This window comes from Bos indicus x Bos taurus, chromosome 10 (assembly GCF_003369695.1).
Source record: "Bos indicus x Bos taurus breed Angus x Brahman F1 hybrid chromosome 10, Bos_hybrid_MaternalHap_v2.0, whole genome shotgun sequence".
Taxonomy (NCBI): Eukaryota; Metazoa; Chordata; class Mammalia; order Artiodactyla; family Bovidae; genus Bos; species Bos indicus x Bos taurus.
Genome location: NC_040085.1, coordinates 66441715 through 66456714, shown reverse-complemented (window position 1 = coordinate 66456714; position 15000 = coordinate 66441715). Strand labels below are relative to the sequence as shown.

At 34.9% G+C, this 15000-nt stretch overlaps 1 protein-coding gene across 1 annotated transcript in view; it reads left to right on the top strand.

The window, feature by feature from the left end:
• Positions 1-15000, top strand: part of C10H14orf39 (chromosome 10 C14orf39 homolog) — a 49396-nt gene that overhangs the window by 15332 nt on the left and 19064 nt on the right. The window contains exons 6-13 of the mRNA XM_027554250.1: positions 1036-1223; positions 1349-1391; positions 3125-3245; positions 4352-4443; positions 5032-5165; positions 5965-6041; positions 12358-12443; positions 12530-12588. Coding sequence (XP_027410051.1) covers positions 1036-1223; positions 1349-1391; positions 3125-3245; positions 4352-4443; positions 5032-5165; positions 5965-6041; positions 12358-12443; positions 12530-12588 — 800 coding nt within the window. The remainder of the gene's footprint in view (positions 1-1035; positions 1224-1348; positions 1392-3124; positions 3246-4351; positions 4444-5031; positions 5166-5964; positions 6042-12357; positions 12444-12529; positions 12589-15000) is intronic.

Here is a 15000-nt window from a genome sequence, read left to right as displayed (position 1 = left end):
AATATGTAAGTATTGTGTTCTAATAAAACTTTATTTATGGACATTTGCAGCTTGATTTTCATTAATTTTGATCTGTCATGAAGTATTTTGGAGAAGGAAATGGCAGCCCACTCCAATACTATTGCCTGGAAAATCCCATGGACAGAGGAGCCTGGTAGGCTACAGTCCATGGGGTCGCAAAGAGCCGGACACAACTGAGTGACGTCACTTTAACTTTCATGAAGTATTATTATTATTATTTTGATTTTTAAAAATAATTTAAAAATGTAAAAATTGTTCTTAGCTGATAAACTGTACAAAAACAGGTAGCAGGTTAGATTTGGCCCATAGATCATAGTAACTGACTTGTCTTGTAGATTAAGCAAAGTTCAGGTAAGAAGGAAGAGTTAATACCTTTTTTACAAGAATTGACCATCTCACTCAAGACTGGTTCTTGAAGAGATGATCATTCACCTCTACCTGAACTGTACTGGAGGAGTTCCTCCAAACAGTGCTGAAATTTTCTTATAAAACAGTTGTGGAATATGCAAGAATGATTGTGAACCCAAAGTTCTGCCACATAGAAAGTGATAATTTTAGCTTAGAAAACTTAAGGATATTTAAAGGCATAGTTATAAAGGTAGCTAAACTGGGAAGAATAGAGATTTAGAACTCAGGGAGAATAGAGATTCAAGAAGTAATCAAAAGAACCAGGTTCTGCATTGTCATGTAGGATGAGAAGTGAAAAGAGATCACTAAGTTGGACAAATTAGATCATTGGTAACCTTGGGAAGGGTGGATTCATTAGAATGGTGGAAGTAGAATTTTAATTGAAGAGGATTAAGGAGTGAGTAACTCAGGTAGTGAAGAAAAAGAGTAGAGAATTGGAAAGTTTAATCGAGTTAAGAAAAGTTTAAAGGGCAGACAGTATTGAGTGAAGCAAAAATAAGTAGATTTTTAACTTGTCTTTTATGCTTAATTTAGTAGTTTTTAACAAGTGATTTTAGAAAGTTTTTAGATGCACTTTTGTTATATTGATACCATTTCTTTTAACAGAAAAATGTACCATGATTATATATGTCAGTATAAAGATGTTTTAAAGCAATACCAACTAAAATACTCAGAAACACCCCTCTCACGTGAATATTATGAGAAGAAAAGAGAATATGAAGAAATTCAAAACAGAGTGTTGGCAAGTACTGAACAACTGAAAGTGAATGAAACTATTTTTATGGAATTTTTAGGTATTAATTTTTTTATACATACTGTTTGATACATACGTATTTTTGATACATACTGTTTTAATAACATTACCCTTGTAGTGAAAATAATATAATAAATCAATCTAAAATATGGTTTTGTTTTGCAGTGCCTTCTCCCTTTCCATCACTTACCAGTTGGACACTACATATGTATCCACAGTAGTATTTCTACTTAGAATTTTTATTTGATAAGTATTATTTCTGTATTCTAGCTGTTACTGTGTTTCCTTGTGACTATTACATTGATTTGGTTTTTTGTTTAATTAAAAAATTAAGAGATTACTTTAAAGGTCATCTGGAATTAGTTTTCATATATGTGCATGTCATCAGAAGCAAGAAATTTTAATGCAAATGAAGTGGTATATGTACTTGTCTTTAAGTGGCTTAACTTAGCAACCCAACCAATGAAAAAGTTATTTTGCTTTGTTTTACCAAAGAGTTTCAATTAAATCAGTTGATTATTTCTATTAGGATGGAAGGTGGTAAGGAGGTGAGTCACAATTCACTGGGTATCTACTTTGTGGCAGGAAGTACTCAAGAAGATACAGAGCTTTCTTATAATGAGCTCACAGTTTGGTAAGGAAACAAACATGTAAACAAGTAATTCTAATACAGTGGCATTGTATTAGATGCTTAAGTAATTTTTAATTGGTCTAAGTCTCATCTCTTTGTCAAGGAGATCTTCTCCCATGATGAACTTGGAACTTTAATCCTCTTCCAACCTCCACAATCCTTCATATGCTTTCCTATCAGATTATAACTCCACTGTTTGCACTAAGTCTTCTTTATCCCTTCATTCTACCTTGCTTCATTCTGCTTCATCCTAAATCATCCTTTTAACTCCTTTGCTGTTTGCTGTTTGCTCTCTTCATGTTTGGGTTTTAGCTTATTCTATACTTAGTTGTTCATTTGCTGCTGATCTAATACATTGCCACTGCATTAGAATTACTTGTTTGCATGTCCATTTCCTCTGCTAAACTGTGAGTGTTTTAACTTTCAGTGGATAGAGGCAGAGGTTGGTGGTAGATGCAGAAGGCACAGCAGGGGTTTAGGGACTTGGATTGTAGAAATGACATGAAGAGGTGATGAAGGTGGGGAGAGTTGAAGATTAGGAGTTAAATGTATCTAAAAAATTTAAATTGATATTATGATAATAGCATAGTGTTATAAATAATGTTCATTTGAAATTTTATACTCTAGCATATAAATCCTAAGTTTTAGTGAAATAGGAAAGGTCTGGCAAAGATTTTCTCTGGAGTTCTTGTTCATTAGCATTAAACATTTAAAAATTTTCCTAATGGATTACAGAGTAACTTAGGAAATTGTAGAAACTACTACTCATGCAGAATGTTTGTTAGCAGTTGAGAGATTCTCTACTTCAAATTGAGTGTAAATCTAGTTCAAGCAGAAAGTTCAAACAGAAGATATAGCTCTCTTTTGAGTTCTCCTGGTGCACAGATGGACCATAAAGAGCAAGAAGAGGAAGACTGAGTGGATTTATAATGTTGATCTTGGAACAAATAAATTACAGAAACTGAAGCAGTTAAGTTTGGACTTGATTATGTTCATCATGCCAAATGACATGATAAACGGGTTAAAAATAAAAGTAAAAACTGCCCTGTGAAAAAATTTAACTGAAAGAAAAAATCCTAACATGTATTTTGATGAAATGTTATTTTTAAGCTAAGTATATAATGTAGACAAACAGTAAATTGACAGTTTGCCAGATGTTTGTACTAGTCTTTCTGCTGTTTTCAGATACTGTTATTCATATTGTGTATATGATATATATATAATTAATTTTATATAATACTAATTTTTATATAGTACTTATATTATAAATGTGAAAGTTATTTATATTACATAGTTCCTTAACATAAAAGGGTTAATTTGAGATATAAAACACAAGATATTCTTAAACATGCTAACCAGTTTTCCAAAAGATCATGTGACTTGAAGAAAGAAGTAGATGACATGGAAATAGAAATTAATTATTTAAACCAGGTATTAATTTTGTTATATGTTTCTAATATGTGTGTTAATGTATAAGTGTAATGGTATGTTAGATGACAGCCTAAGAAGAGCTATTTCTAAAGCAACTCAATAATTTATTTGCCTCAGATTACCTTTGGAGCCAAAATGTTTTTAGGTATTGAGTATATTTGCTGGGAGGGATTGGGGGCAGGAGGAAAAGGGGACGACAGAGGATGAGATGGCTGGATGGCATCACCGACTCAGCAACTGAACTGAACTGATATTCAACTCTGAGTTTTGGGAAATAGTTTAACTTTCTTTGAGTGCTAAGAAAAGAAGATAAAGAGCAAGTTGGAGCTTAATAATAGATATTTAAAGGCATTAACAGAGCTTACAGCAGTGCTCTCATAAAGGAAAACAAGTTATTAAATGATTTAAAAAACTTAACGTAGAAAATTTATGACTAAAGTCTTTATAAAGCTAGGACAGAACTAGTTTTTAGCCTTTAAGACTGATGATACATGATATTTTCTTGAATATATTTTTAGTGTTATCTATTGAAATGTGGCTTTAATTGATGAGTATGAGAGCCACCAAAGTCACTTCCAAATTTTGAGAAAAAGTTGAATGGCTAATTTTCTAAATTTTATGAAAATTGTGTTAAAGGTGGTATATTTATCATCCGTAAGCATGAGGTTCCACATAACAGTAATATCATTTTAGTAAGAAGAAAGTGGGTGTCACTTTCTTTAAAATATATAGTAACTATTGGACATCTCTATGTAGGGAATCAACGTTTCCATTGCTTCTGATTGTCCTTTTTAAAAAGAATGAAAGTTGATTGAAATCTAGGTTTCCTAATGGAGTTGTAAGGAAAAATAAAAGGAGTATGATTTATTGTTAATTTTGACTGTTTTAGTAACTTTCACTAAAAGATTGTTAGTACTACCAAAAATATAAATCTTGTGATTATGTAGAAAAAAATCATATTCATTAGTTAAGATAACCAAATGTTTGTTAGTACTACCAAAAATATAAATCTTGTGATTATGTAGAAAAAAATCATATTCATTAGTTAAGATAACCAAATGTTTGCAGGTATTTATTTTGTTTTGCTTTGTCATTTTTCTTTTTAGCAGATTGCAAGACATTATGAAATGAAGAATCTTCCAGAAACTCTAGAAGAAAAAAGTAAAAACGTAGAAAAGAGAAAGGAATTGAAAGAAAGGTATGGTGGGGGTTTAGCCACTAAGTTATGTCGGACTCTTTGCGACACCATGGACTGGAGCCCGCCAGGCTCTTTTGTCTATGGGATTCTCTAGGCAAGAATACTGGAGAGAGTAGCCATTCCTTTCTCCAGTGGATCTTCCCAAGCAGGGTCTCCTGTATTGCAGGCAGATTCTGTACCATTTTAGCCACCAGGGAAGCCCCGAGAGAATGGTATAGGTAAACTTTAAAATAGGACTTTCTTTCAGATCAGATCAGATCAGTCGCTCAGTCGTGTCTGACTCTTTGCAACCCCATGAATCACAGCACGCCAGGCCTCCCTGTCCATCACCAACTCCCGGAGTTCACTCAGACTCATGTCCATCGAGTCAGTGATGCCATCCAGCCATCTCATCCTCTGTCGTCCCCTTCTCTTGCCCCCAATCCCTCCCTTTCTTTATATGAACAGATATTCTACATTTAAAATTGATTACATATTGTATACAATTTGAGGAGTTTTAGCTATATAATATCAAAATAGCTCTTCTAATTTTAAAATATGCTAATTTTTCCTTAGCTAATATTTAATATTATTCACTCTTATCTTTAGAATTTTTGAAAAAGATCCACAACCTGTACTTATGTTGAACAAAACCCTTCAAAACAGTCAATTATTTCTTCCATATGAATCTCAGAAATTAATAAAACCAATAAAGATGCATTCTTCAGAACCAAGAATTATAGGTACAGTATCTGTTTATTATTCAAAAACTTAGTTTTGTTTGAGAACATATAAAAGAAGAAATAGAAAGGAGCAATTTTAGTTATCACTTAGTGTAAGCAAGAGCTAACAATACTGGAGACTTATAGACTCATAAAGTGCCACTTTGGTTCTTTCTGAGAGCAAGCAAGATGTGCCTTCTATACATAATATTTTTCTTTTTGAGAGAGAAATCACTCATGATTTATTTTAAAAAAGAGTTTTAGTCTGGTTTCCAGCTATCAGAAGAGGATGAATAATTGTATATTTTTCATTTGAGAAGTTGTATTATCAGTATGTATGATTAAAGTCACTCAGTTGTGTCTGACTCTTTGCGACCCCATGGTGGTGAGACTTGTGGTAATGATACTGTGACTTAGTCACTGAGACATTTAAATCATGTTTTATTTGATGGATAGATTAACTACATTGTGCTAGGTTAACTACACTAGCTGTTTTATTCCCCAGTCATTTACATCACCACTCTTTGTTCTTTGGTTCCACATTATAAATATGTAGTTTTGTCAGCTACTTTTTAAAATTTAATTTAAAAAATTTACTTATTTCTTTTTAATCAGCTGTTTTTCATTTTATATACATGGTTATTATAATAGCTACTATATATTGAAGAATTAAGATTATGTAATAATTTCATAATTCTTTACTTTAAATTAAATATTTTGTAACTTGATTTTTTAAATTACAAGGTGAGGTTAAATGTTGGACATGACATTTGATTCTATTTCTGGAATTGATTTGAAGTTGTACAATTTAATAATCTAGATAAAAAAGAAGAAAGTTCTGTGAGTCAGTCAAAGCTTGCCAATATTGACTTCAAGCAAAAAGAAAATGATGCACATGTAGGTATTTCTTTTTTAATAGTATAAATTAAATGCTTGCGTTAAATGGTATAGTGAATATACTGCATTTAGGCTGTGTGTGTTTGTGTGTGTGTGTGTGTGTGTGTGTGTGTGTTATAAATATATTAAACTAGCCATTAGTACAATCTCAGGATATGAAAAACTTAAAGAGTTTTGTATGGTAGCCTGAGCATATACTGTAGCCGTGTCCTTTACTTCTAAAAATAAAAGATATTTGAAAATATCAATCACTGTACCCAATAGACCAAAATCTAAAAGACATTTCTCAAGGAATTAGATTGAAGAGGGAAATTGTGGCACCATCTCCATAATGTCGTCATTTCTTGAGTTCCACTGGTGTTTTCTTTTCCTGCTATCCTTATGCTAAACTTTTACCTCAAAGTTATTTCATGGTCAGAATAACCATTACAACTTGCTATCATATCTTCCTCCTAGGGAGGAAAGAAAAAGGAGAAAAAAGTCTTGTTGAGTCAGCCTCATTTTTAAGGATATTTCATGGAAGCTCCTTAAATAATTTATGTTAATGTTTCATTGACAAGAATTTTATAACATGGTTACCTCTATCTGCAGAGAGGTTGACAAACATGATGGGCTTTTTGTTTGTTTACTTTTTAAATCAGAACATAAAGGAAATGTTGATTTTGAAGAAGATAGAAAAACTAGCAGTTTCTGCCAACAAGAATGAATCAAGTAGATGAAAAATAAGTAAGGATGTAGAGGATCTAACACAAATAGTAAGCTTTGTGCCCAACATACACATAATTCAGTTAAATTTTGTTTGCAGTATTCACCAAAATTGACTATTTTTAAAAACAAAAAGGATATGTCCTCCATTCTAAAAAGCTGCTATCTTTACTAACCACAACATCAAAAAAGTTAAACAAGTTAAACAAAAACATAGCCTTCTCCTCAAAAAACTATTTGGTTGAGTAAAAAGAAATTCAGTTCAGTCGCTCAGTCATGTCCAACTCTTTGCGACCCCATGAACTGCAGCACACCAAGCCTCCCTGTCTATCACCAACTCCCAGAGTCCACCCAGACCATCCAACCATCTCATCCTCTGTCGTCCCCTTCTCCTCCTGCCCTCAACCTTTCCCAGCATCAGGGTCTTTTCCAGTGAGTCAGCTCTTTGCCTCAGGTGGCCAAAGTATTGAAGTTTCAGCTTCAGCATCATTCCTTCCAATGAACACCCAGGACTGATCTTCTTTAGGATGGACTGGTTGGATCTCCTTGCAGTCCAAGGGACTCTCAAGAGTCTCCTCCAACACCACAGTTCAAAAGCATCAATTCTTCTGCACTCAGCTTTCTTTATAGTCCAACTCTCATATCCATACATGACCACTGGAAAAACCATAGCCTTGACTAGATGGACCTTTGTTGACAAAGTAATGTCTCTGCTTTTCAATATGCTATCTAGGTTGGTCATAACTTTCCTTCCAAGGAGTAAGCATCTTTTAGTTTCATGGCTGCAATCACCATCTGCAGTGATTTTGGAGCCCCCCAAAATAAAGTCAGCCACTGTTTCCACTGTTTCCCCATCTATTTGCCATGAAGTGATGGGACGGGATGCCATGGTCTTAGTTTTCTGAATGTTGAGTTTTAAGCCAACTTTTTCACTCTCCACTTTTACTTTCATCAAGAGACTCTTTAGTTCTTCTTCACATGTGAATTATTCTGCCATAATTCACATGCTTTTGAATTACTTTTGGGTTATAGAAGAAATCAAAATAGAATTTAAAAACTATTTAAAAGCATACTATAATCCCAAACCTGTGAAATCAGAGAGAAGTTTATGTTTGAAAACAAGCATATTAGAAAATAAGGAAGATTAAAATCAGCCAAACATTAAGTATTAATCTGAAATGTTGAACTTAAAGTATGAAAAGCTTAACTTAAAATATAAAAATAAAATAATAAATGCAAAAAAGTAGGAATTAACAGAGAAAAGCAGAAATGTATGAAATTTAGAAATAAGGTTAATTAATATAGCCAAACGCTAATAAGTTTCAGCAAGTGTACAGAAAAAAGAAGTCCCCCATCATAAAAAAAAGTATAAAGTGGGGGAAAAGTGTATATCAATACATCTATGAAAGAAATCTTTTCAAAGTCCTAAGATGATACTATGTAAAATTATATACCAACAAACTTGAAAATTTAGGTGAGATGGAAAATTTTTTGGACAATATAAATTGCTAGACTGAAAAAAACATGAATAGATCAATAACTTATAAGAAACAGAAATGTAAATGAAACTGAAATGTAAATAAATGCCTATTTCCTTCTTTTCTCCTTTATTTCCCTCCCTTTTCCCTCTACCACCCATGCCCTTCAGAACACTTCAGACTCAATTTTTCAGGTGAATTCTGTCAAACCTTAGATCAGAGTTTCTCAATAGTGACACTGTTGACATTTAGATCAGATAATTAGTTCTTTATTGTGGGGTTGTCCACAGGAAAAATTAATTACTCTACTGATCCACTAGAGTCCAGTAGCACCTCATCTGCAATTTATGACAATCAAAAGTATCTCCAGATATTGTCAAATGTCGTCTGAGAGGCAAACAAAGATCATGGCATCTGGTCCCATCAATTCATGGCAAATAGATGGGGAAACAGTGGAAACAGTGACAGACTTTATTTTCTTGGGCTCCAAAATCACTGCAGATGGTGACTGCATGCACAAAATTAAAAGACACTTGCTTCTTAGAATAAAAGCTATGACAAACCTAGACAGTGTATTAAAAAACAGAGACATTACTTTGCCTACAGAGGTCCGTGTAGTCAAAGCTATGGTTTTTCCAGTAGTCATTATGGATGTGAGAGTTGGACCATAAAGAAGGCTGAACGCCAAAGAATTGGTGCTTTTGAACTGTGGTGTTGGAGAAGACTCTTTGAGAGTCCCTTGGACAGTAAGGAGATCAAACCAGTCAGTCCTACAGGGTATCAACTCTGAATATTCATCAGAAGGACTGATGCTGAAGCTGAAGCTCCAATACTTTGACTACCTGATGTGAAGAGCCAACTCATTGTAAATCAGACCCTGATCCTGGGAAAGATAGAAGGCAGGAGGAGTAGGGGATGACAGAAGATGAGATGGTTGGATGGCATCACTGACTCAATGGGCACGAATCTGAGCAAGCTCTGGGAGATGGTGAAGGACAGAAAAGCATGGAGTCGCAAAGAGTTGGACACGACTGAGCAACTGAACAACAACAACAAAAGCAAAATAAAAATGACAGAATTAAGACCAATGGCTGTTATAACAAAAATAAATGGATAAACTTTCCTATTAAAGATATTTTAATTACGGGTAAAATAAGAAAAATCAGTAACTCTTAAAAATGAGTGACTCGGGGAGATTGAAAGACTTGAAACTAACAGTATAAACATTAGTAAAGCAGTGATTAAACATTACATAAAATTTAAAGTTAAAAACAATATATTAGTTCTGCTATATGTGTCATACATGTTTTAAAAAGAAGGTTTCAGGATTTACTCTTTTAACTTGTTTTCCTTTCCTGTATTCAATTTTAGAGGGTATAGGGGATTTAGAGACACAGACATCTGTTCAGTTCAGTTCAGTTGCTCAGTCGTGTCCGACTCTTTGCGACCCCATGAATTGCAGCACACCAGGTCTCCCTGTCCATCACCAACTCCCAGAGTTCACCCAAACTCATGTCCATCAAGTCGGTTATACCATCCAGCTATCTTATCCTCTGTCGTCCCCTTCTCCTCCTGCCCCCAATCCCTCCCAGCGTCAGAGTCTTTTCCAATGAGTCAACTCTTCGCATGAGGTGGCCAAAGTATTGGAGTTTCAGCTTTAGCATCAGTCCTTCAAAAGAACCCCAGGACTGATCTCCTTTAGAATGGACTGGTTGAATCTCCTTGTAGTCCAAGGGACTCTCAAGAGTCTTCTCCAACACCACAGTTCAAAAGCATCAATTAATTGCATCCAAATACTGCATCCAAGTACTACAACAGTACTTAGATGCAATCTAAAAAACGACAGAATGATCTCTGTTCATTTACAAGGCAAACCATTCAATATCATGGTAATCCAAGCCTAAGCCCCGACCAGTAATGCTGAAGAAGCTGAAGTTGAACAATTCTATGAAGACTTACAAGACCTTCTAGAACTATACCAGTTGAATGCAGAGTTCCAAAGAATAGCAAGGAGAGATAAGAAAGCCTTCCTCAGTGATCAGTGCAAAGATATAGAGGAAAACAATAGAATGGGAAAGACTAGAGATCTCTTCAAGAAAATTAGAGATACCAAGGGAACATTTCATGCAAAGATGGGCACAATAAAGGACAGAAATGGTATGGACCTAACAGAAACAGAAGATATTAAGAAGACTTGGCAAGAATACACAGAAGAACTATTCAAAAAAGATCTTCATGACCCAGATAATCGTGATGGTATGATCACTCACCTAGAGCCAGACATCCTGGAATGCGAAGTCAAATGGGCCTTAGGAAGCATCACTACAAACAAAGCTAGTGGAGGTGATGGAATTCCAGTTGAGCTATTTCAAATCCTGAAAGATGATGCTGTGAAAGTGCTGCACTCAATATGCCATCGAATTGGGAAAACTCAGCAGTGGCCACAGGACTGGAAAAGGTCAGTTTTCATTCCAATCCCAAAGAAAGGCAATGCCAAAGAATGCTCAAACTACCGCACAATTGCACTCATCTCACACGCTAGTAAAGTAATGCTCAAAATTCTCCAAGCGAGGCTTCAGCGATACGTGAACCATGAACTTCCAGATGCTCAAGCTGGATTTAGAAAAGGCAGAGGAACCAGAGATCAAATTGCCAACATCCGTTGGATTATTGAAAAAGCAAGAGAGTTCCAGAAAAACATCTGCTTTATTGACTATGCCAAAGCCTTTGACTGTGTGGATCACAATAAACGGTGGAAAATTCTAAAAGAGATGGGAATACTAGACCACCTGACCTGCCTCTTGAGACATCTGTATGCAGGTCAGGAAGCAACAGTTAGAGCTGGACATGGAACAACAGACTGGTTCCAAATAGGGAAAGGAGTACATCAAGGCTGTATATTGTCACCCTGCTTATTTAACTTCTATGCAGAATACATCATGAGAAACGATGGGCTGGATGAAGCACAAGCTGGAATCAAGATTACTGGGAAAAATATCAATAACCTCATATACAGAAGACGCCACCCTTATGACAGAAAGTGAAGAAGAACTAAAGAACTTCATGACAAAAGTGAAAGAGAAAAGTGAAAAAGTTGGCTTACAACTCAACATTCAGAAAACTAAGATCATGGCATCTGGTCCAATCACTTCATGGCAAATAGATGGGGAAACAGTGGCAACAGTGACAGACTTTATTTTGGGGGCTCCAAAATCACTGCAGATGGTGACTGCAGCCGTGAAATTAAAGGATGCTTGCTCCTTGGAAGAAAATTTATGACCAATCTAGCCAGCATATTAAAAAGCAGAGACATTACTTTGCCAACAAAGGTCCATCTAGTCAAAGCTATGGTTTTTCCAGTAGTCATGTATGGATGTGAGAGTTGGACTATAAAGAGGGCTGAGTGCAGAAGAATTGATGCTTTTGAATTGTGGTGTTGGAGAAGACTCTTGAGAATCCCTTGGACTGCAAAGAGATCAAACCAGTCTATCCTAAAGGAGATCAGTCCTGAATATTCATTGGAAGGACTGATGCTGAAGCTGAAACTCCAATACTTTGACCACCTGATGCGAAGAACTGACTCATTGGAAAAGACTTTGATGCTGGGAAAGATTGAAGGCGGGAGTAGAAGGGGACGACAGAGGATGAGATGGTTGGATGGCATCACCGACTCAATGGACATATGAGTTTGAGTAAACTCCAGGAGTTGATTACGGACATTGAGGCCTGGTTGCTGCAGTCTGTGGTGTTGCAAGGAGTCAGACACGACTAAGCGACTGAACTGAACTGAACATAAATTAATTAGATTAAGAATTAAGATTCCCTTTATTAATCAAGAATAAGGAAGACAAAATTTTAAGTTTACCTTAAATGTATGTATACTATCAGGCATAGTAAGTATACTTTTCAAAAACATCGAATTCCTTGAGACTCTTAAGCCTTTCTGTTTCCCAGTGTTTGACTTAATGTTTTGTATGCAGTGGTTTCATTTAATGTTTGTACTCGTCAGTGTTGATAATAATAGTGATGATGAGGTGGATGACAGTGTTCTTTGAGAGCCCTGAGTAGCCATGGCAAGCAAAACATTTTATTGTTTCGTATAGTCAATTCTAATGCTTAATTCTTTTGTTCAGGTATTGAATGACTCTGCTGTGAATAACCATCCAAAATGTACACATGTTACGGCTTTTAAAAATTCACAAAATGTTATGCAGTTCAGGTAACCTTTAAAAATAAGAAATTGACTTATTTTCTGAAATGCTCAACTCAGTAAATAATATAAAAATGTTGTTTATTGTATTTTAGATTAGTAACCCCACAGAAACAATCAAATTGCAATCAATGGTTGGAAAAGAGAGATACAGGTATTTGCCATTTATATTATTCCTAAGAAATGGGAGTAACAAGTTATATCAGATTTTTATACTAGTCAAATAAATTATTTGGATTATTTGCATCTCTGGCTAACTCACCGTGCATGCCTGGTTTTAAAATATGTTTTAAATATAAAACAAATACACTTATTGTAGAAAATTTGGAAAATGGAGAAAAATATAAAAGAAGCAAAAATACCAACCACCCAGATATAACTAATACTACATACACTACTGTATTTTTTTTTCTCTATGCATATGTGTTTTTTTTTCTTTTTGTTTGTTCCTTTAAATTTGAAGCATACTATGTATATTACTTTGGGTCTTTTTCTTTCCACTTGATATGCCCTTGAAGATATTTTTCCATGCCATTAAATATATTTTATTTGAGATGACTTATAATATGTCTTTGCATGGGTATGCTTTAATTTATTTAGTTTATTTAGCTCACACTGAACATTTTTGTTACTTCCAGATTTTTTTGCTGTTATAAATGATGCTACTATATTCTTTTATATAAATATTTTGCTATCTTAGATTATTTTCTTTGAATAAATCATAGAAAGGTCACAGGATATATATGTATAAACTTATTATCCTAGAATCAAGTACCTCTTAGAACTTTGATGCACCTTTGACACAGACTCATTCTCTATGTGTGTGTATCTATCTATCTATTATCTATCTGTCTATATATATATACTGTATGCATACATATATATATATATATAAAATATATAATATATCATAGAGACACACACATACAAATATATATATAGTTGCCCCTGATGCGAAGAACTGACTCATTGGAAAAGACCCTGATGCTGGGAAAGATTGAAGGCAGGAGAAGAAGGAGACAACAGAGGATGAGCTGGTTGGATGGCATCACCAACTTGACGGACATGAGTCTGAGCAAGCTTCAGGAGTTGGTGATGGACAGGGAAGCCTGGCATGCTGCAGTCCATGGAGTCGTAAAGAGTCAGACACAACTTAGCGACTGAACTGACTGACTGATAGTTGCCCAGTAATAAGTAGCAATTAGGCTATATAAAAGTCTTTCTCTCTTCTTGACTTATTTTGAAATTTTAAAAAATGACTCATTCGGGTGGTAAATATATGCATATTCTGAATGGTCATATAATATACTATAAGCCTGTTCCTCACTCTCAATATAGGATTCAACCAAGACAATATACTTAATGGATATTCCTTACACTTTCTTCTGGAAAAAAGGATTATGACTTATCTATCCAGGTGATATATTTCACCTGTTTATAATCCTCTGTCAGAGAAGGCAATGGCACCCCACTCCAGTACTCTTGCCTGGAAAATCCCATGGATGGAGGAGCCTGGTGGGCTACAGTCCATGAGGTCGCTAAGAGTCAGACACGACTGAGCAACTTCACTTTTCACTTTCATGCATTGGAGAAGGAAATGGCAACCCGTTCCAGTGTTCTTGCCTGGAGAATCCCAGGGACAGGGGAGCCTGGTGGGCTGCTGTCTATGGGGTTGCACAGAGTTGGACATGACTGAAGCGACTTAGCAGCAACAGCAGCATAATCCTCTGTATGTGCTAAGCTGACAGTGTTAGACAGGGAAGAATGGATAATCTCTAGGAATAATATACCCCCTAATACAGATACATGGGGAAATGTATGTATCTGGCATAGTCCTAGCTGCCATTGAGCCTATATGGTGAGGCTCCACACTCAAGAAGGTAAGAAGAAGAAAGATTCTCTTCAACAATCTCCAAGCCTATCTTTTGAAGAAGTTAATATATGGTGAAAGTAGTAGTATGATTAATGCAAGAGGCAAACCTTTAAAGCTTTCAGATGACCAAATAGGGAAACTTCTGTTCAAGATAGGAAAGAATTTCCTAAAAAAATGAAAAAACCCAATCATAAAAGAAGTATTGATAAATTTGGTTATATTAAAATTAAGAATTTCTATTCATCAAAAAACACTGTAAAAAGAATGGGAGGCAAGAGAATATATTTTTAATAAAACTGTCAAAGGACTAGTTTCCAAAAATGTGTAAAACCTTCTACAAACCAAGAGGAAAACTACAGACAACCCAATTAGAAACGTGCAAAATAATTACGAATAGGCACTTCAAATAGAAAAACTTTTGTGGCAGACAAACATATTAAAAAAATGTTCAGCAAATCAGGAAACTGAGAAATAAACCCACAATGAGATATCATTATACCCCCATCAGATTAGCAAAATTTGGAAGATCTGACAATGTTCAGTGTTGATGAGAATGTAGGACAATTAAAACTCTCATAATTATTGGTAGAAACTTTTAATATGTCATTTATAAATAACTTATTGGCATATAACTAAGTTATAATTGGAGGTCATAATTTTTTCCTGTGAAATTGAATAATTCCCTAGGGTAGC